The sequence below is a fragment of the Camelus bactrianus genome, chromosome X, assembly GCF_048773025.1.
Source record: "Camelus bactrianus isolate YW-2024 breed Bactrian camel chromosome X, ASM4877302v1, whole genome shotgun sequence".
Lineage (NCBI taxonomy): Eukaryota > Metazoa > Chordata > Mammalia > Artiodactyla > Camelidae > Camelus > Camelus bactrianus.
The window spans coordinates 61,095,772-61,119,766 of NC_133575.1; the positions used below are offsets into that span (position 1 = coordinate 61,095,772).

General features: G+C 33.5%; 1 protein-coding gene across 3 annotated transcripts in view; it reads right to left on the reverse strand.

Annotated features, from left to right (window-relative positions):
- The window catches only part of ABCB7 (ATP binding cassette subfamily B member 7), a 104,035-nt gene that overhangs the window by 7,152 nt on the left and 72,888 nt on the right, over nt 1–23,995 (reverse strand). For 2 of the 3 annotated variants that reach the window (XM_045504726.2, XM_010967562.3), the window contains 11 exons: nt 14,204–14,336; nt 12,820–13,088; nt 12,091–12,179; nt 11,911–11,998; nt 10,884–11,058; nt 9,793–9,950; nt 9,057–9,220; nt 8,772–8,901; nt 5,540–5,711; nt 2,711–2,814; nt 784–891 (listed from right to left, as the gene is read on the reverse strand). In XM_045504726.2, the coding sequence (XP_045360682.1) occupies nt 784–891; nt 2,711–2,814; nt 5,540–5,711; nt 8,772–8,901; nt 9,057–9,220; nt 9,793–9,950; nt 10,884–11,058; nt 11,911–11,998; nt 12,091–12,179; nt 12,820–13,088; nt 14,204–14,336 (1,590 nt within the window). The remainder of the gene's footprint in view (nt 1–783; nt 892–2,710; nt 2,815–5,539; nt 5,712–8,771; nt 8,902–9,056; nt 9,221–9,792; nt 9,951–10,883; nt 11,059–11,910; nt 11,999–12,090; nt 12,180–12,819; nt 13,089–14,203; nt 14,337–23,995) is intronic. The other variant, XM_045504727.2, reaches the window with a different exon arrangement.

The following is a 23,995-nucleotide window of genomic DNA, read 5'->3' on the forward strand; positions in this document are numbered from 1 at the left end:
GAGAATGCTTCTTCTCTATTAACTCCCAGTACTAAGGCTTTCAAAAGGATAAAGAAGTGAAGGTTTATTTATTAGAAGGGAAAAATAATCATAGAAAAGGCTGAATGGGAGGTGAAAAACTAAACACTGTTAGAAAAAATCAAATACTAAGCAGGTGGGGATATGATATCCTTACAGAGAGGGGAAAAGAAAAACTATTACAATTTTCAAATCTACCAATCACAACAGTGGCACTCTGATATGTTCAGAACATTTAGATAATACATTCTTACAGTAATTTCCTCAGAAGAAATAAAGTAGGTTGCTCTTTTCCTTACTTTCCTCATGAGGAAAAAGATAAAATAAAAATGGCCATGTTTGACAATGACCACTTCATTTTATGGTAATTTTCCTTTAGTCATCAATGGTATGTGTAGGTATTAGAAAAATTTAAATATAAAATATGGCAAAGACACTGAGCAAAGATTCTGTACAGAGCAAAAATGAATATAGAAAAATTATTTTATATACATACTCTTTAAAACTGTTTCTACCATATGAAGGATTTAATGTTTTCCTCATCTAACTTTGCTTTTAAAACTTTAATAATGAAGAGTGAGTTAATACAGTTTATTCATTTTTGGAAGTGGCATGTATTATTTCTTATCAAAAGGAGGTAAAAACGGAATCCTAGCAGGATTCAATCTTATTCAAAGAACACAAATTCTGTTTATTTAAGTTGCTTGTGTTTGTAACAATTCCTAATGTTATTCAAATACTAAACTTTAACATTAAATCTCTTACCTGGTCCAAGACAATGATTTCATCTGCATCAACCACTGTTGACAATCTGTGTGCAATGAAAATAGAAGTTCTGTGCTTGACTGCATCCCTCATGGCACCAAGAATAGTCTGCAAGTTTGACAAGAATAGTAGGAAGGAAAAAAAAATCTATCTATTAGGTAAATGTAAATTAAAATAATCATACATTTCTTAAAAGAATAAATAAAATGCCAGTTAATTTTATATTATATAAATTTTATACCACTACCAATATTTTACCTAATCTAATAATTACAAAGAAGAGAAGAAAATCAATCAAAAAGGGAAGGCAAATATGACCACATTATCATGGAAAAAAATAGCTTTAAGATAGGCAACATTTCTTCAAATTACAAAGTTTGGGAGAAGATGGATATTTTCTATACCAAAAAGCAAACAAATAAATACCGATGATGAATCCACTGATATCAAGAGCATTGCCAGATATGATGTTTACCTGGCCAATGAAAGCAAAAATAAAATGAGGAGGGACTCAAGTGATAGGATGCAGAAAATTTAAAAAAATCAAGAAAAGACAGGAGATGCAAAGGGTACAGGAGCATTTGCTTTTCCTTAGTTCAAACTCAGAGGACAGGAACGGCAACAAAGACAACTAACTGTGCATGTTTAACTTGAGGAAACTTCTTTTTCAAAAGCATTCTGACTTTTTAAGGCATTCTAGAAAATACATTTTTGTTTACTGCCTGTAAAATGTAAGAGAGTTGTATATATATTCAGCTATACTTGGAAACCTGAGTCTAAGTACAGCTAGCTAGATGGAAATAGCAGCGTGGGGGTGGGGATATACCTAATGGCTTCCGACAGTTATTTCTAAACATTGTATTTATTAAAGGAATAAAATTATCAGGAATAGATGGTTACCCAGGAAAAGAAGACTGTTTATTTTCTAGGGCAGACTGAAAATCAAGTGCAGGGCCAATTCTAAGAAAAACTGTGATGTTTGTGGGGACTCTTCTTCCTTACTCTCAAGAACTTAAACTGACATTCTACTGATGCTCTGAACCTTTTAAAATGGTCCATTAAAACCTACTAAATCTTCTGGTAACTCATTCCCTTGGGAGGGGGTGTTTCTTTGCTGGCAATGAATGGGTTATGCTCTGTGAGATAATAAAGATATGTGACTCAAATAATGACTGTTGTTAGGACTTTTAGTTTGTCATAAATGTGGATGACACATCTTTAGGTATAAAGTTCTTGTAAGCAGATTCCTATTCTGCCTACAAATGGAGTCTGGTGCAGCTTAAGGCTCCCTTTAAATATAAAAAATTCTCATGCTAAACAATTCACTTAGAAATTAAACTATTTCAAACACATGGCAGATCAAACAGTATGCCCTGAAACTTAACTCTGTAGGCAAATATATGTCATACCTGCTGTATATCAAAATTAGGCCTATCTTTCAATAATAGGTTTTTACTATATATTCAAATAAAATGTAGGTGAATGGAGGCAACTGACACCACCAACCGATCTTTAGTTCTACATTAAGGGGATTTGTTCATGAAGTTATGATTGCTATTAAGACTTTGGTATTTAATACCAAGATGTTATGAAGTCTAATGTAGTTGCTGGGTAGTACCACAACATCACTGTCATGACATCTTAGTGCTACAATACTTGTGAAATGAATATAAATTGATACCAGCACTGCAGGTTGTGTATGCCTGACCTGCACCTTAGTGAGTTGCTCCATGATAAGGGAAAGGTTTTCTGGCGTGCACACAAACATTTACATGATCTGTTTTAATAGGCGTTAAGTGGTAAAAGCAGAAAGACTAAAACCTTCTTCTTTTGTCAACAGATGAGGTGAATATAGTCATTTTACTGACACTTCCAAAGAAAAAAGTTAAGCAATGTTGAAGAGTTTTATGTTTTCATCATTATTTACCTCTTCAGTAATTGAATCTAATGATGAAGTGGCTTCATCATAGAGAATGACTGGGGGGTCTTTCAAAATGGCTCTTGCGATTGCTACTCTTTGCTTTTCTCCTCCTGGTAAAGAAAATTTTTAGTTTAAGAAAGAATAACATAAATACATAATTTATGTTTCTAGTATTTCCACTGATTATAAACCAAGTAATACTTTCAACGTTTACCTTTACTCCTGATTCCTGTTCATTTTACTCTGTTATAAGTCTTAAGTTAATATATGATATCCTTTGACAAACCATACTCCCTAGAACATAAATGTAATTCTGGATTCTGACTTCATGGCAGGCAAAAAGAATGAGGAGGGGAAGTAACAATTTTGATTCCACATTTATTCCCCTCACCAGAAATATGCTCATTACATATGTTACTTTACATGTACTTTATATTACTTCCCAATGAGCAGCAACCTCAGATAAAAAAATTTTCAGTATTAGAGAATCAACAAAGCCAAAAACAAATTCAACATCTAAAGCCTGAAAACTTGAAGACATTTAACTATGAATATCTAAATTTATCTCTTAACATAAAAAGTAACATTCAGCCAGTATTCACAAAGATTTGTTTTTTTTTGACATAAGCTATTATTTTCACAGCACTCTTCAAAGTTAAGGCTATATACAGGAACCTCTTATTTCACCTTAGTTATTTGCTATGGGTCTTTGGCATAGCAAAATTTTAATACAGAGAGGAAACAGAGACCCACAAAGGTTAACTGATTTGCTCAAGGTTACAGAGCAAGTTCCAGAGGAATCTGGAGTAGACCTGACTAATGCCCAGTTCAATGCTCTTCCTTTCACAATGTACAAGCCCACAATTATTCCTAAATATACTTTAGAGAACATAAAGCAATCCTTCACTGGGACTCTTGCAGGTCTAAGGCCATCAATCTTACATAAAACTATGGTTGGAAGTACCAAAGATGGTGTTTTGCTGAATATGTCCCTTTTGGCATCTTTTCTTGTCTGTTATCCATTAATTTATCAATGTCCAAAAAAATCTGTATTTTTCAGCATCAGTAACCTCTTCAGGCAACAATCTCTACCTGTTGATTATCTGGTACACCAAGTATTATTTCATTTATATCTGCTCTGCAATTATTACCTTCAACCCGTCAGGGGGGCTCCTTATGTCTAATATTAGTGAATGAGTTTATATGCATACTATCCACACTCTTCCTCATTTCATAAATTCAAATTTCTTCTATCAAGGCAGGCACTGTGCTAGAAATAACTGCTTACCTACCTAGCAACGCAGGAGCAGAAAGCTCTAAAAGAAGTGGATACTCAGAGGGAGAACCAGTTTTCACATGTTTCCCAAATTTCTAGTGGAAACCAATCCAGTTTCAATTCTATTCAATAGAATTTTAGAACTTGGAGAAGAAACATTTGCTTGTTCTCTACCAAAATTATTAGCATAGAAGCTAAATTATACATTGCTGGTCTTAAGAGGTCTGGTTGAAAGGAAACAGGTATCAGGTAAGAATAAATTTTCCTTAACCACTCCTACCTTCAAAGGCATACAGAGAGGAAAATAACAATTGGAAAATGGGATGCAGCATAGCTATCTGAAGCAAAATCATGTTTTGAGAGGTCTTGTCTGTATTATGTGACCAATAGAGAAACTCTAGAATTAGCCAAATGGATAAATAATCTGAGGTGTGGGCTAGTTAGTTGGAAACTACTCCTGTGAATAGCAATGGTAAAGTATAAAGGTGGACTGGAATGATGCAGGCATTTTATACTACCAGCTAATGACCAAACAGCTACCACAAACAAACTTAATTTGAAAATAATCTTTGCTTAACGTTTTCTAAGCCTAGATCAAAACTTTCTAATAGACAGAAAATTCCTAGAGAGGAGGTCCCTTTATGCTTCATCTTTTTTAACTCTCAAATCATTTAACATAGTAGCCTGCACACAGTATGTACCTAAATCAATGCTGTGAATAAAGGAAGGCAGTTTGAAGAGAAAACGGGGATTTACTAAAGTTCATGCAGAGTAATCTTCATTCTCTTTTTCTTTACCCCCATACCTAATCTATAGATTTCCTCCCCAAACTAAATCAGAATGAAGAGTAAATGAAAAGTATGCAGTATGTTTATATGAGTTACATTAATACTTTCAGGCATTAGATATCTTTATACTTTTGGAATTCAAATCATTTGGGGCAAAGAAACATTTTTATGGATCATCCAAAAATTCACTCATTTTAGGATAATTCATTATTAAACCTAGTAATTTCATAATTAAACACTCAAATTAAAATGTACAAACTCTAAAATTTACTTGGCCACTGAACCAACAAGGACATGAAAATGAAGTTGGCTGTAAGGAAAGTACAGCAGTTAGGTATATCAATTGTAAGGAGGTCTAAATTATTGAAAACATCCCATAATGATCTAGGAGATTATGAGAAGATACACTATTTACTAGAAAATTCTCCCTACTCTTACTACTTTGCCATGTGAATAATAATCTTGGCTTTCCTTTAATAGTAAGATTATGGCTGATAAATTAACACTGATCTGAGCATGTATCAGCTATTAAGTACTTACAGTGTTTGCAGCTACAAGCGAAAAAAAGAGACTTGCATGATTTGAGAACAGTTACTTCTGGGCATGTCGAATTATTTACACTGATGGACAGGAGACCGGGTACTTTGTCTAAAGTGACTGAATGAGCACTAGGTTTGTACTCTGTCTTTACACCTTCTACAAAATGGCTCTGACAAATAAAAGTTTGAAGGAAGTATGTAAGTGGAGGTCAGGTCTAAAATCTTCGATTACCTGAAAGCTTGAGTCCTCGTTCCCCTACTTGGGTGTCATATCCATATGGCATTCGAAGAATTGCATCATGGAGTCCAGCTAATCTTGCCACTGCATATACTTCCTCAGGTGAAGCATTGATGTTTCCATATAAGAGGTTGTAGTAAATGGTATTATGGAAGAGGACAGCATCCTGGAGCAGATTTATATATAAACACATACATATATATGTTCATTATAAAAAAAATTCAAACAATAGTAAAGACATAGAGGCACAAAGAGTAAAACGTGATTTTACCCTTTCATCACCCCCTCATGCCTATAATCCTATTTCCCTCCCCAGAGTTAATCACCATGACAACTTGTTGTGTATCATTCCAGACTTTTTCTGATGCATTTATATGCCTAAATATACACTTTTCACCTCCAACACAAGTGGGGCCATACTATTATTCACAAATTGCTGTTTTCACTTAATATATCTTGGTGACTATTCATGTCAATAACAAAAACCTATCCCATTCTTTTTAACAGTTGTATGATACCAAGAATGTATCATATTTATCTTATCCATTCCTCTATTGATGGATATTAATATAGTTTCCAAATTTTTGCTACTATAAACAATATTGAAGTAAAATATCATTGTATATTATGATTTTGTACACCCATGTATTTCTGTAAGGATTCCAGAAGCAGACTGATGAGTTAAAAGGTAAGCACCCATTTATCCTTTGATAGTATTGCCCAACTGTCTTCCAGAAATGCTCAAATAGCATACACACCAATCAATAGTGTATGAAAGTGGCAGGTCCTCATATCTTCAACAACCCTGGATATTAGTAAGTGTTAGTTGTTGCTACTTTTAAGGGTAAGATGTGCTCTTTGTTTAAATCAGCATCTCCCTAATTAAGAATAAAGCTGAATATGTTTTCATATGTTTCTCAGCAGCTTTTAAATTGGACTTAAAACATAGAAAACAAAGAATTTATGTACTATAGGTTTTTCTGGAGAAAGTTCACTACAAGTATTCATTTGATATTTCAACTTATTCTGACATGGCACATTAAAGCTTATTTACTTAAAGTGAGCACCCATCTCACACTTTTCTTTCAGTCTCCAATGGTTGAAAGGCAACAGTTAGTAAGATGACATAAAATGACTCTATTAGCTCACATTAACCAGGATACTCAATTAAGATCTCCTTTAACATCATAATCAGCCCCAGAGTTTCAGATATTATTTCAAAGAATATTTTAATAATTTTTACACCTACTACTAATATAAAATTTTCTTGTATTGAGATAGTACTTAAACCCGATGAGCTTAAACTTCTACAAAGAGAAAATACTTATTTTAAAATATTTTATATTTTATATTTATATTTAGAAAAAAGTTAAGCAAATGTCAACTAGAAATTTTGAAAATACAAATATAAGATAAAATAAAAATTAATAATCCATAATCCCACCATTCAGCAATAACTATTAACATGTTGGTGTATTTTCTACAATCTTTTTTTCTCTTAACATGTATTCATTTAATATAAAATTGAGATGTTACATTTTGTTTGGTATCCTCTTTTTTAACAAACTTTGTATCTGAGTCTCTTTCCATGACACTCAATATTCTTTACAAACATGGTATTTATAAATGACTGTATGATATTTTATCTTATAATAATTTAACCATCTACTTATCGTTGGACTTTATAGTTTCCAACTTCTGTTATTATAAATAATGTCATAATGAACAGCTTTGCATATAAAAATCTGCTTACGTCTCTGTTGATTTCCTTACTAAAACTTACTATTAGCAGAATTACTGGAATAAAGGGTATAAATATTTTCCAGACTCTTGCTACTTATTGCCAATTTGCTCATCAGGAAAGCTATATATGTCTTCCAGCAAAATAGACTGGCCATTTTACACAGCTTTGCCCAAACTAGATACTATGAATTTTAGAATCTTTACCAATCTGATAGGTGAAAAATGGTATCCCATTGTTGATTTAATTACCAAGACTTCTAATGAGGATGAGCCTCTTTTCTTTCATTTATTGATCATGTATATTTTTCCTTAGTGAAAAAGTATTTTATTTTTCAAAAGGATGAGGATAATTGTTATACAGTCCAAGAGAATAGCAGGAATCAAGTTACATGGATGAGGACACTAAGCCCTAAGTAGCCACAGCCCAGAATTCAGTTCACTTGATATATGGTTTAGGTCACTGCTTCTCAACATATAGTCTACAAATCATCTCTGTTTGAATCACACAGAAGGCACATTCAAAAATGCAGGTTTATGGGGCTGACACGGCCCTCCTAAATCAGAACTAAGGTGTGTGAAAGAGAGTAGGAATTTCAATAATCGCCCTATGTGATTTCATACACATTAAATTTGGGATTCTCAGTGAAAGAAACGACAGGGCAGAATGGTATGTGCTATATCACCTGGGGGACCTTTTACAAGCAACATCACTGTCTGATCCCTTTCTTCAGTTCTTCCAGGGATTTGGTTCTGATTCTAGGCTGCAACTAACGCCCAGGTCTCTCTACTGGTTTTCAGCATAAGAAAAACTCACATCCTACAAGGTTATCTCCTTATCTTCTCAGATCTTACTCTGAACTTATGCTTCCCCCTAAAATTATTCAGCAAATACTTGTTAAATGCTCACTATGGGTCAGGCACTGTGCTTGGTACTAAGGGGACAGTGGTGAATAAGGTATACCAGCTTGAAGTTGGCAGTCAAACTGCCTTGTAATTTTTATAAATTTATTATGTCAAAAACTGTTCAAAATTAAAATAATAGTTTTCATTTACTGAACAATTATGTGATGGACATTGTACTTGGTGCTTTATACATATTATCTATAATTCATAATAATTCCATCCTATATGAAAAATGGTATCCTTATTTTACAGGAGACTGAGGCCTAAGACCATAGAACTTATAAAGGCTGGAGCAGGGCTTAGAATACAGTTCTGTATGATTCCAGTCTGGACTCTTTCCTCTATATTATGCTATATTTCTATGGATTAAAAAAACCCTTTCCATCATGAAGATTTTACATTCAGGGTTTTTTTTTTTTTTTTTTTTTTTGTCTTTTTGGTAACAGAATATGGCCTGTAGGGTCTAACACTTCCAACTTCATCAGCATATATTGACTCCATGGATTCAAATTATTCTAGTAAATGATCCACTAACCCAATAAATCTTCCCCCAAATAGGTTTTTTCTTTTTTGAAAATACCTGAGGTACCACTCCCACTGCCCTCCGAAGGCTTTCCAGGCTCACATCTTGTATATTTTGACCAGCAAGGTAAATGTTACCCTTTTGAGGCTCATAGAAGCGAAACAACAGCCTCACTATTGTGCTTTTCCTGAAATTGGAGACAAGGAAAGGTTATATAGCTCCTACTGGCACTAGGGAACCCCAATTTTAAACCACAAGTAATCATTTTATTATGATAAAAAATATTACATTGGGAATCATCAACAAATGATGCAGAATTTTATAAACAACTAAATTACCCACCCTGACCCACTACCTCCTACAATGGCCACTTTCTTTCCTGCAGGGACTTCAAAAGATATTCCACCAAGGACTTTTTGCCCCTCAATGTATTCAAAATGCACATTATCAAAAGCCACCGTAGCTGTTTGTGGTGTGATCTGAAGGGGGGATGCCATCACTTTGTCCTAGCAGGGAAGAGAGAAAAAAAAGCCACTTTACACACTGCCTAGAGTACATTATGCAAATAATTTTCTAATTCACAAAGAGAAAAAGGAAAATAATGAGGAAGGAGGAGGTTTATAAGTGGAGTTAGACCAGTTCCAAGCATGCTTTTAAAGATTTCCTTTTCTTACTCCTCACTGGTGAGGGGAAAAATTCTGAATGCTTTGATTTCTGATCAATTTGTTTTAGTGGGTAAGAGAGATGGTGGACAGGGGAGAAAGGAAGTTGAAAACGTGAGGAGAGGCAATCACATTTTATATCATTATTAGCAAAAGTAAATCAAGGGCAAGTACAAATAACTGAAGTTAACAAAATTTAGTTTCTAGGTAGAGTATTCTTTGCTAATACTGTTAAGGTTTCTAAACATAGAAGTAAAAGCTATAATAACCCATTAATAATACACATGATAGTCCTAACTCCCACAAAAAAGATACTGATTTGCTAATGTGGTGATATAAGAATATTCCCCTTGAATAATCCTATCAATGGGATGATACTCATATGATTTTTAAAAAGTACTAAATAGATTACTTACTTTAATCCTGGTGTCTATCTTAAGTAGAGTAAACAAGGTGTTCATATCTATGAGTGCTTGTCTAGTTTCTCTGTATACAGTTCCCAGAAAGTTAAGGGGTAATGAAAGCTGAAAAAGCAGTCCATTCACCATTACTAAATCTCCAACGGTAAGGGTACCTTAATATGAAGTTGTAAAAGAAAAAAAAAGGATATTTTAGATGTCATGAACTTTTCCAGTTTAAGATAAGAGAAGTTTATAGTCTATTAATCTGAAATACAGTTCAAAATGTATATAATCAGCAACTCTTAGGCCTACTCAAATTTCAAAGCATTTTAATCCATGATTTAGGAATATAGTGAACTAGATACATGATAAGTGGAATGGGAAAAGCCCAGTCATACACTACATATAATATATAAGAAAAAGAGAATAGTTTAAGGACAGAAATGGAAGGCTGAAAACCTCTCCTTTCTTCCTAAGACACTAGCAAGTTCCTTGTAATACAAAATAGAATTTTTTAAAGTACATATTTAAAAATTGGAGCAAATAGTTATCATGATTGGGAATGATAAACTATGTATTAAGGTCACAGTGAATGAATGAATTGTAACTGAGTAGGCAGGTTACAGAAAAGAGGCACAGATATTTACTTTTGAAATGTTTTGCAAATGAATAACTAATAGAAAGATGAAAAGGTTACCAGTAATTTTTTAAAAAGACTGCTTGCACTTTAGTCATTTGCACTAAACACTAAATTAATTACATTGCTTTCCAGGTCTACAAGACAAAGTAGAAATATTAGATGCTAAAAAAAGTTACACCTAAAAGAATCAAGTTATAGGCCCACAAACAGTAATCCCAAACAATGACAGAACCACCACTAAACTTGCAGTGTTAAACAAAAGGAAGTTAAAAAATTATCATACAATCAAAAACACATATTCTGATACAAAAAGGAAAGTACTTTCCAAAGATATTATAGCACCTTATCGAATATGCTTTATAATTAAGACTAATATACATATCCTTTCATTAATCTTCATAACGGTTAAGTAAATCATCTACAAATGTGAAAACCACAGATCCATTACCTGCCACAATTCCCTTACCTGCCATAATTCCCTGACTGGCGAGCACCATAATGGCTGTTAAACCAATACTGAAAATAGCACTTTGACCAAAATTCAGCATAGCCAGAGTAGAGGTACTTTTCAATGAAGCAGTCTCATATGTCTTCAAAAATTCATCGTATCTTTGTGCTTCATAATTTTCATTATTAAAATACTACAAAATATACAAAAATAGTAACTATATATAGGTGTAATTGGAATTTATTCCCTTAAGTAATTAGTATACTTTCCATGAGACTTTATGTACAGATACAATTTTGTACTGCGTACTACATTTTGAAAACTGACTTAGAATACATGGGACTATGGTACTTCTGTAGTTTTCCACAATGAACTATATTTGAAAAGTCCATAAAATTCATCCCACAAACATTTACTGAATGTCTAGTTAATTTAAACCCAGATCTAAAAAAGCTGTCAATGGTACTTCCCTCACAAAGCCTTCCCTTGATCCCCTGAGACTCTGAGTTGACAGTTCTCATTGCTCCGACCACATTATGCCTTCTTGAGTAGTCACCTGCATACTTAACTCTTCCAGTGGTCAGCAAATTCTGAGAGGGCAAGGATTAAATACTAACCACTTTTTTTTTAACCACCCTCTCCCATCACAGGACTTAGCAAGGTGCTTTGCACACAAGAGGCATTCAGTAATATTTGTTAATGGAAAAATGAACAAATAAATGAAAGAATTAATGAAAAGCACTATGTTAGGCACTATGAAGGATAGAGTCAAGAACTTAGCGTGCACTCTGAATCAAGATGCTAACTGTACTGTCACCACTTATAAATTAATTCAGAAGGTAAAATTCTGATGGTACTACACAAAAAATGTGATAGAAAGGGCAATTTCTAAACAAAAGGAAAATAATAAAGTAGTATTATTTCATCAGATCTAGAGATCCTATACTAGTCTGAAGCTCTGACTTACAACACCTATTATATTAAATGGCAGAACAAATCTAAGTGCAGTGTGAAAGGAAGAAAAAAGCAAAATGAAACATATTACCTTCACAGTTTCATAGTTCAGCAGCGAGTCTATGGCAGCATTACCTGCATCATTATCTGCTTTGTTCATTTCTATTCTAAATTTAGTTCTGTAAGACAAAGATTTGCATAGGCATGGAACGTCTGCTATAAAAGCATAACTAAATTCTGAACCTTGACTGACCTCTGGGGAATACCTTACCTCCACCGTGTGATGGCAACTGTGAATGCTGTGTATGCACCAAGTGTCCCAAGGGTTACCAATGCAAACTGGGCACCACATCTATAATACTGGAGAAGGCAAAAGAAGGAATGGAAACAGTCATTGTTCTTGCCAAATAGTTCATAACATAGAACAGCATATCTCAAAGATTTTAATTAAAAAATATGTTGGTGTGAAGTTGTATAAATGAAAAATTGAGTGAGAAAGCAAACACCTTAGAAAATCTACTTTAGGTTATAAGGAAGAAACCAAACTGCACTTGTCCCATTGATACTATTGTCAAATGCTTGTAATAAAATTGGTGCAATGAGCCTCAAGAGGAATAAAATACATATATACACATATTGTAAAATATGAAATTGCCTAAAATGTTATGAACGGTGAATAGAAAGAAACCTAGATAATCTGAGCACAGCAGTCCAAAGTCATATACCATAATATCTGCTAACAAAAAAATTGCAACCACTAGTTAAGTGACTGATCTATGTGTAGAAATCAGCAGCTCTTTACAATAACAACGTGATAAAGACTTGAACACAGTCCCTTGAAGCTTGTGGCAAAATAATTAAATGAACTACATAATCCTTCTGGCACCATGGAATTTTGCTTTCAAACCAAGGACATACGATATTACAAAAGCTTCAAGTACTAAAATGCTACTAACAAGAATGTAAGACAAAAGCTTGCTATGAGAAATGTTTTACTTACCAAAACACCACTGACAAGTGTCACCTCAAACATGATAGGAAGAAGATTAAATACTAAAGCACTCAGGACAAAACTGATACCCCTTGTCCCTCTGTCAATAGCCTTTGATAAAGCTCCTGTCTGTCTGCTTAGGTGGAAAGCCAGATCCAGGTTGTGAAGATGGAGAAAGACATTTTTGGCTATTCTTCGGATTGAATTTTGGGCTACCTTGCCAAATACTGCATTTCGAACTTCATTAAAAAAGGCAGCTCCGGCTCTTGATACACCATCTAACAATACATTCAAAAGAAAAAAAATGGGGTGTAAAAACATTAGAATCGTTGGAATGTAAAAACAAGGGCTCAGAAAATGTACAGTGAACACATATATCACAAAATACTTAACACTAAAAGAAACCTAGAAAGCATGTAACCTACTGAGTACCAACCTTTCCACCACCATGAAAACCTTTGTTATTCCCCCCCCCAGATTCCAGAAGTTGAAAGATTTTTTTTCAAGTAAATACTTTTAATAAATGGCAGCCCATAAAGCCTCATTGTGGATAAATGTACAGTATCTATTGAGGTTTTCTGATCTAATTCAACTCCCACAAATAACAAATGATAAAATTGAGATCCTAAAAAATCCAAGTGCTTTGACTAAAGCATGCCCCAACTCAAGTCTGAGTCTCATCAAGTATCCTTTCTACTATGTGGGGACACAAAGCATCATACACTATTTTTTACAAATTGTAGACTTGTATTATGGTTACTGAATATAATTTAATAAAGCATTAATACACACATATCATTATTTAGCTATTTCCTATTTAACAGCTAACAATAACAGCAAGAAAATAACTAGCCTTACTAAAAAGATATCTTATAAGGAGCCTAACAATTACCAGTGGTTGTTAAACTACTATATATAGAATAAACAACAAGGTCCTACTGTACAGCACAGGAAGCTATACTCATATCTTATAATAAACTATAATGGAAGAGAATATGAAAAAGAAATATACATGTATAACTGAATTACTCTGCTGTATACCAGAAACTAACACATTGTAAATCAACTATGCTTCAATTAAAAAAGTATTAAATTCAGTCAACCACTAAAAAAAAAAACAAACAACAAAAAAGAAGTGGCTGTTATGAATGTAATGTCTTATTTCATGTTATTATTTTCTAGAACTTAGAAAATGAGATAGTTATTACAGAATTTTTAGAAAGTATATCATATGAAGAATCTTTAATAAAGCACATAGTAAAAAAAATCTCACATAAGACAAACATCCAAAATGTTAAGTTGTGTTTGTGGTGAAAAGGTCTAACACTCAAATACGATGAAACCCTCTTGAAGAAAGTCAACACCTGTAGACAGATTAAAGAATCACACATACAGCCAATCAGAACTGCCGTTGCCATGGCTGCAACTGTATTTGGTGCATCACTCAGGTTCAGCATGTTTCCCGACATCTGGTTGAGGCTGTCTACAGCATATTTAAACATAAAGGGAACCACAATATTCATGGCCTAAAAACATAAAAGCAGCAATTACTTATCATATGCAAATTATTTATTAATAAAAGTACAAATATTTACCTTAAATTAGTATTTATGAGAATGTTTAGACATTAACCATTTACTAGTATTGAAATGATTTCCCCAATTTATAAAGATAAAACCTTTGGCAGTGGGAGAGCTGTCATTTCAGGACTCCTACCTTATACTAACTGCCATGTTAATATTCATTTACAAGCTATGTGCATTAGTCAAAAGCTCCTAACCCAATGAAATCACCCCAATCATCCACTCCAAAACACTTTCTCCGTTAAATAAAATCCTACTCTGTGCTCATGGCACTTACAGCAAACTGCCTTATATTGTAGTTACTCGTGTATATATTTTTCTTTCTGACTAGATCCTTGAAGGTCTGTATCACATTCCTCTTTCTGTCCCACTTATACTGAGTACAATGCTTTGTATTGTATAATAGGTATTCAATAAATATAAGTAAAATCATTTTTCACCAAAATAATGGTAAAACTGAAATTATACAGTGAAAAGGATCTCAAAAGTTGATAAATTACAAATATCTGCGGCTGATTCACCACTATAGGTGTTGGGGAAGACAATGACAGATCTATTTGCTCCAGAAAAAAATTCCCTTACTCCAATACCATACAAACAACCCAAAGAATACCAAACTAAGTTTTCAAAAACCAACCTATTGCTCCATGAGAATATACCAAAAAAAAAAAATGAGGGGTATAATGCTTTCATATATTCAATAGAAATTAGTCAATCACTCACATTTCACGTTTCCTGAAAAGTTATAGTATCAAAAACACCAACCATCATTTAGGAACAAGAAGTTGGTAAGACTGCCAGTTTTCTTTGAAGAAATTAAATTCATATACATTAATAACATGTGAAAAAATTCTGTAGGGCTTAACAAAGATACTGAAATCCCAGTTCTTGTTAATGTTCCATTATTATGTCATTCATCATTCTTGAACATAAAGAATTTATTGTCAACAAGCTTAACTTTAGCTACAACTGACAGGAGCTACGTAAATCTTACCCATCAAGATTTCAAAGTAAGATACAAGTGCCTTAGCAACCAAGCAGGTGCTACAGTATTCAACAATATCGTTAAAATACAAAGCAGATGTTGGAAAACTCTTAAGAATGTAACACTATGGAATACTTTCCTTAAAACTTTAAGATTTATAACTTCCAAATAAAATCTAATAGAATAGCAGGTTTCAAGTATTATAAATTTCTCAACTCGGATTCCCATATAACCATATACCCTCAGGCTCTTGCTTCTACTTGAAATGGTCTCCCTACCCGATTTACCTCTCTACTTCTATGTTCTTCAAAACCCACTTTGAATCTCATTCCCATCATGATGCCTTCTTTGAAACCTGCAGCCCTTTGGGCACGTTCCATTTTTTAACTCCTCTTTTTTACAATTTATACCTCAGTATTTATAATTTTTTATTATATATTTATCATTCACTTTGTCTGTAGTTGCATGTATATGGATAACTCCTTTCCAAAGCAGAAACCTTCTGTGGCAAAACAAATGTTTTGTAAACAAAAGCTATTATGAGTCAGATATGGTGCTAGGTAGCTTTCACAAAGATGAGAGCTGAATGAAATAACAATTCTGTGAAATGGGTACTACCCCTATAATTGAGAAAACTCAAGTTCCATGAGGTTTAATGACTTGTCTGGTAAGCAGGAGAACTAGAATTAAAATCCAGGTCTGCCTTAAAACAGAATTTTTTTCCAGTATACCACAGCCATATCAGCAGCTTATATAGCAGGGACAACATTACTTTATTACTTTTGCACTCTAAAATGGATGCTCTCAAATGCACTGCTTAAATCAGCTACACTCAAAAAGTATGGCACAAGTATTTAAATAAATTTGAACAGATTCCAGGTTTTCCATATAAGGCCAAATCCCCTCACTTATACTGTAATACACTTTTTCTGAGTGGGAGAAAAAGTGATAGTTACAGATAGCGTGTAATTCTCACAACTCACAGCCCATTATATCTTTACCACAGCTAGAGTGAGTTGTGGCTGAAAGTAATGCATCATCAAGAAAATTGTGCAATTTTACTTTCTTGAAAATGTGTTTGAGTTTGGTCAAACTTGGGAGCATCCATGTAAGTATGTAAAGAACGTCAATGTCATCTTTCCTGTGTTTTTACTGGCAGGGAAAGGGCAGTTAGCACAGTGCTAAGAACAAAGCACTACCTGTAATAATAACCGTTGATTACTGTCAATTTTCCCATAAAATTTCAAAAAGAAAAGGAAAAACACCAAAGAAACAGGAAGGATTATATTATATGTAGATGTTTTTATTAGTTATATATATGTGGGTTTCATTGACCTTGTGATATTTTGGGGCTGAGGGGTGGCAAATATTGGTTTTCTCTAATATTCTGCCTTCAGCAGAACTAGACTTAAACCATCTCAAATGCTAATTTTAAAAAAAAACTTTTTATTTTGAAATAATTATAGGCTAACAGGAAGTTGCAGAAGTAGTTTTAAAAAAAGACATTCATAACCCTTCACCCAGAATCTCCTAATGATGACATCTTATGTAGCTGTGGTTCATTATCAAAGCCAAAAATGTACTTTGGCACATTACTGTTAACTAGACTACAGAACTCATTCAGTTTTCACCATTTTAAAATGTGTATTCATGTGTGTGTGCTTCTTATTTGTCTTCTATATGGTTCTATGTAATTTTATCCCATGTTTAGATCCATGTAACCATCATCACAATCAAGATACAGAACTATCCCATCACCAGAGAACACCTTTGTGCCACCTCTTTATATTCCTTCCCATACCACTTGGTCCCAAGCTAGTCCCTGTTGCCTAGCAATCACGATCTCCATAGTTCCGTCATTTTGAGACTATTATATACACGGAATCATATAGTATGTAACCTTTTTAGATTGTTTTTTTTTTCACTCAGCATAATGCCCTTGAGATTTATCAAGGATGATGCATGTATCAAAAGCTCATCTCATTTTATTGCTGAGTACTATTCCATGGATGCACCAGAATTTATTCAGCCATTCATCCCTGAAGGACATTTTGGTTGTTTCTAGTTTTGAGCTATTACAAATAAAGATGTTATGAACATTTTCATACAGATGGTCATAAGTTTTCATTTCTCTGGGATAAATGCCCAAGAGTGTAACTGCTAAGTCATGTGGTAAGTCTACACTGAACTTTCTAAGAAACTGCCATACTCTCTCAGAGTAGCTGTACCACTTTTTATTCCCACCAGTTAAGTATGAGTAATCCAGTTCCTCTGCATCCTCACCAATATTTGATATCTCACTACTTTTTTTTAATTGTGATGCTATTTTAATAGGGATATAGTGATATATTATACATTGTGGTTTTAATTTGTGTTTCCCCTAGACAATGATGTTGAATGATGTGCTTATTTGCCATCCATATATCCTCTCTGATGAAATTATCTGCTTGTGTCTCTTGTATATGTTATATTTAGATTATCTTTTTTTTTCTGCTGTTGAGTTTTGGGAGTTCTTTGTATATATTCTAGATAGAGGCGTTGCTGGGTATGTGATTTGCAAATATTTTCTCCCAGTCCATAGCTTGTCTTTTATCCTACTAAGGAACCTGAATCAATGGATTCCCTATGAATCAATGGACGCTGAGGTAAGAACCTGGACTTTTATCCCCACCTACAGTAATGAGACAGCACCCTATCCCCACTGGAGCAGTGTCACAAGTCTGCTAAACAGGAGATTTGAATAAGATCCAGAGTCTCTTAACATAATACCCAAAATGCCCAGGTTTCAATAAAAAAATCACTTATCATCCCAAGAACTACTAAAATACCAATTTGAATATGAAAATAAAATCAACAGATATAAATGTCAGAACTACTGACAAGAATTTCAGAGTTGCCATCATAAAAGTGCTTCAAGGAGAATTTATGAACATGTTTAAATCAACAACAACAAAAAAAGAATATCTCAGTAAATAAATAGAAGACATAAAAGAAGAAATAAATTAAAAATTTGGAATTGAAAAAATATAACTGAAGTAAAAAAAAAAAAAAAAAAAAACCTGAATGGATGGCCTGACTCCATGGCAGAATGGAGGACAAAGGAAAGAATCAGTAAATTTGAAGATAGAACAATAGAAATTACTAAATATGAACAACAGAGGGAAAACAGACTTAAAAAAAAAAGTAAACAAGACTCAGAACCTATGGGACCATAACAAAAGATCTATCATTCCTCTTCAGAGTTTCTGAAGAATAGGAGAAAAAGTATGAGACTGGAAAAAGTACTCAAAGAAATAAAAAATCCTCTAATTTGGCAAAGACAAGTGCAAGAATTCAAGAAGCTGAGCAACCCCAAATAGGGATAAACCCAAAGAAATTCACACCAAGACACAGTATATTAAACTTTGGAAAGCTGGAGACAAAGAAGAAATCTTAAAAAGAGCTAGATAAAAACAATACATTAAAGATAAGGGAAAAACAATTTGAAGACGGCAGATTTCCAGGGAGGCCAGCAGGAAGCGGCACAACATTTTTCAAGTGGTAAAAGAGCTGTCTACCTAGAATCCTATAACCAGTAAAATTAGCCTTTAGAAATGAAGGGAATAACAAGACATTCCCAGATTAAGGAAAACTAATAAGGATTAGTCACCAGCAGATCTGCTCTAGAAGAACTGCTAAAGGAAATTCTTCATACACATGGGAAACAGAAACAGAATGATCCTGGAACATTAGGAATGAAGGGAAAGTAACAGAAACAATAAGTATCTACACAAATATAGAAGCAATTCTTCTCTTAAGTTCTTTAAAGTATGTTTGATGGTTAAAAACAAAAAGCAAATTATCGACTGATGAGGTTTTCAATGTATACAGATGTAATACATAAGATGACATGAATATAAAGGGGGAAGGTAAAGGGATTTAGAGGATCATACGGTCTTTACAATTCACCTGAAGTGATAAAATACTGATTCTAAGAGACTGAAAAGTTAAGTATGAATATTGTAATTTGTAGAGAAACTACTAAAAAATTATACAAAGAGATAGAGTAAAAGGCACAATAGATAAATTAAAATGGGATAGTAAAATCTGTTCAAATAACACAAAAGATGGCAAGGAAAGTGAAATAAAGCAACAAAATAAAGAGGCAACTAACAGAAAACAAATAATAAAATGGTAGGCTAAACTCCAAATATATCAATAATTATCAACATAATTATCAACATATTATAATGAGCAATATAAATGAACAATTATTAATGTATCAATACACTAGCAATGAACAACTGGAAACCAAAATTTAAATAAATTTACAACACTTCTCCCTACAAAAACAAACCCTTAAAAGTATACATTTAACCTGGGGTTTCTCAATCTTCAGCACTACTGACATTTTGGGTTAGATAATTCTTTTTTATGGGAGGGGCTATTCTATGCACTTCAGGATGTTTAGCAGTGTCCCTAATGTCTACCAAATACAGGTTAATAGCAGAAACGCTCCCAGTCCCCCCAACTCCCCAGCCTAGTTGTGATTAACAAAAATGTCTAAATGTCTCCAGATAGTGCCAAATGTCCTCTCAAAGACAAAATCACACCCAGTTGGGAATTACTGATCTAGTCAAACATGTACAGTGTCTGTATGCTGAAAGCTACAAATGCAAATGAAATAAATCAAAGACAAACTAAATAAATAGAGAGATATACTGTGCTCATCAACTGCAAGATTCAATGTAGTAGGGATGTCAATTCTCCCCAAATTTGCCCAGAGATTTAATAAAAATCCATTAAAAAAAAATCTCATCTGGCTTCTTTGTAGCCATAGGCAAGATTATTCTAAAATTACACAGAGAAGCAAAGAATAGCAAAAATAGTTTTGGAAAAAAAGAAAGGAAGAAGAATCATACTACTTGTCTTTAAGACATAACTATAAAGTCACAATAATGAAGAAAGTGTGGTGATGATGAATGGACAGACACATAGATCAATGGAAACAGAACAGAGTCCAGAAAAGGATGACATCCATCTTTCCTTCCTTCTTCTCTCTTCTCCTTCCTTCCTTCCTTCCTCTCTCTCTCCCTCTCTCTCTCTATCCCTCTCTCCCTCCATCCCTTCTTATTTATCTATCAACCCATCTATCATAGAGAGAATAATGACTCCCTAAAAACCTCCATGTACTAATACCCAGAACCTTTGAAGATGATACCTTATATGGAAAAATGGACTTTGCAGAGGTAGTTAAACTAAAGAACATGAGCTGGGGAGAGTATCCCAGGTTATCTGAGCGGGACAAATATAATCAAAAGGGTCCTTATAAGAGGGAAGAAGTAGGGTCAAAGTCAAGAAAAAAGATATGAGAAGCTGAGAGTCAGGGTCAGGAAGACTGAAAATGATGTTGGCCTTAAGATGAAGGCACCTCAATTAAAAAAAAAAAAAATGCAGGTGACCTCCAGAAGCTGGAAAAGGCAAGGAAATTGATCTTCCCCAAAGAGCCTCTGGAGGGAGCACAGTTCAGCCAAATGCCTTTATTTTGATCCAGTGAAATCTAATTTTGGACTTCTGATACCTTCAGAAATATAATAAATTTGTGTTGTTTTAAGCTATTAAGTTTATGATAAGTTGTTACAGCAGCAATAGGAAATAGAAAATATTCAGTGGGGTGAGGAGACTTTTAGTGTAGGAACAACTGGACAAAACAATGAACCTTCATTTAAACTAAATACAAGAATTAATTCAAAATGGAGCATAGATCTAAATATAAAAGGTAAAAATGTAACTTCTAGAAAAAAACACAGGAGAAAATCTTTATGACCTTGAGTTAGGTAAACAGTTCTTAGACATAAAACCAAGCATAAACCATAAAGGAAAAAACATGATAAACTGAAACCTATCAAAATTTAAAAAAAAAACACTTTTGTTCTATATAAGACACTATTAAGGGAATTAAAAAACAAACTACAGATTGGGAAAAATATTTTCAAATTATATATCTGAGAAAGGCTCATATCTAGAATATATAACTTACTAAACTCAACAGTAGAAACAACAGTCCAAATAAAAAATGGACAAAACACTTGAACGGACACTTCACCAGAGTGGACATATGGATGGCAATGAAGCACACACAAAGATATTCAACATCATTAGCCATAAGGGGAATGTATATTAAAACCTCAAGATACCACTATATGCCAAGTGTAGGCAAAGAAGTGAAGAAAGTGGAACTCTCATACATTGCTGGTGGGAAGAAAAAACAGCCACTCTGGAAAACAATTTGGCAGTTTTTTATAGAGTTAAACACACTTACCATGACCCAGCAATTTCACTCCTAGGTATTTATCCTAGAGAAATGAAAACTCAGGTTCACAAAAAACCTGTACTACAGTGTTTACAGCAACTCTAGTTATAATTGCCAAAGGGCAGAAAGAAACCAAATGCACATCAGTGGATGAATGGATAAATAAACTCTAGTACATCCATGCTATGGAATACTGCCCATTAATTAAAAAAAAAGAATGAACTAATGATAGACTGACTCAATGATTTGGTGAATGACAAAGGAATTATACTGAGTGAGAGAAGACAGCTCAAAAGGTTATATATTATATGATTCCACTTATATAGTATTCTCAAAATGACAAAACTACAGCAGTAGAGGACAAATCATTGATCTCTAGCAGTTAGGGATCTGGAGAGGGTATATCTACAAAGGGGTTACACAAAGGAGATCTTTGGGGTGATGGCAGTTTTCTGTGCCGTCTTGACCCAGGTAGTAATTATATAAATATATACATGTTAAAAATCACAGAACTATGTACCAAAAAGGGTACATTTTACTGTGTGTATTATTAAAAATATTTTTTTTTACAAAGCCAGTGTCTCAGGTCACATCAGCCCTAGCTCCCTTAGTGACTGGAATTATCTAAAAATAAAGCTAGCTGATAGCGTACTTCAGTAAAAATTGACTCAATATGAAGTTTCATCCCCTGTTGCTTTCTAAAAATTGAGAAATTGGTTATTTTTACTAGATTATAATCACATAACAGACAGTTGTTTTATCTGTAAATGCAATATACCCATTAAGTAACAAGAAATATAAAGGGACTAATTCTCACAAAACTATTTTCTTTCCTAGATGAAAAAGTTTAAATCACATATATAACTAACCTGCTAAACTCCTAAATTGTCACAGAGACTAGTATATCATTAGAAAACTGAATTTTAACATGCACATGTACAATTTGGGACACTGACCGAAGGAATAGAGTTAAGGAAAAAGTAAAATCACCATAAAGAACATCCAAAGGTATGCTGTATCTATATGATGTCAAAATTACTGGTCAATATGGTCATTTTGCTGAGGGTCTCAAATTCCAGATTTCATAACAACTGTTCCGTTCCTGGTCATGAAAGTATTGTCTATCTCATCTAAGGAACCCAACTCTTCCAGAACTTTTAATATTTAAATTTCTCAATAATTAATCTCTTTTGCATAAAGCAGTCTCTGACAATTAAGGGCTATATAGCTACTGATGCCATGAAGGGTCCAATATATGTGAACATGTAAAAGGGAATTTCATTTCATTGTTTAATTACCTCTCTGGTTCCAAAACAATTGGAAGGAGAGAAAGAACAAGAGCACTAAAGGCAGAATTGTTTAGCAAGGCAAAGCAATGAGAACAGAAGGATAAAGTACTTAGATAATTTGTAAAGACCATCTCTTCCAGAAAACAGAGATAGAGGGAATATTTCCTAACTCATTCTATGAGGCCAGCATCATTCTAATACCAAAACCAAACAAAGACACTATAAGAAAGAAAAACTACAGACCACTTTCTCTCATGAACACAGATAAAAAAAATCCCACCAAAATATTAGCAAATCAAATCCAATAATCTACAAAAATAATTATACAATATGGTCAGGTGGAACTTATTTCAGGTATGCATGTCTGGTTCAATATTCAAAAATCAGTTAATGTAACTGATCACATCAATAGGCTAAAGAAAAAATAGTATATATTAACAACAGATGCAAAAAAAGCAATGGAAAAAATACACCTATTCATGATTTTAAGAAACTCTGTAAAAAAAAAAAAAAACTGGGAATTGAGGGGAATGTCCTCAACTTAAGAATATCTACAAAAAAACCTCTATAGCTAACAACATAATTAATGATGAGAAATTAGATGCTTTTACCCCTAAGATTAGAAATAAGAAGGATGTCCTCTCTTACTGCTTCTGTTCAACATGGTACTAGAAGTCCTTAGCTAATGCAGTAAGACAAGAAAAGGAAATAAAAGGTATATATATTAGGGAGAAAGAAATAAAACCATCTTTGTAGATGATATGATTATCTATGGAGAAAATTCAAAACAAGCATTAAAAAAACCCTCCTGAAACTAGCAAGCAACTCTAGCAAGGATGCAGGATACATGGTTAATATAAAAAAGTCAATCATGTTCCTATATACCCCCAATGAATAATACATTATTTAAAATTAAAAATACAACACCATTTAAATTAGTACCAAAAAAGAAATAATTAGGTATAAGTATAACAAAACATATATAAGGTCTACATGAGGAAAACTATAAAACTTTGATGAAAGAAATCAAAGAAAC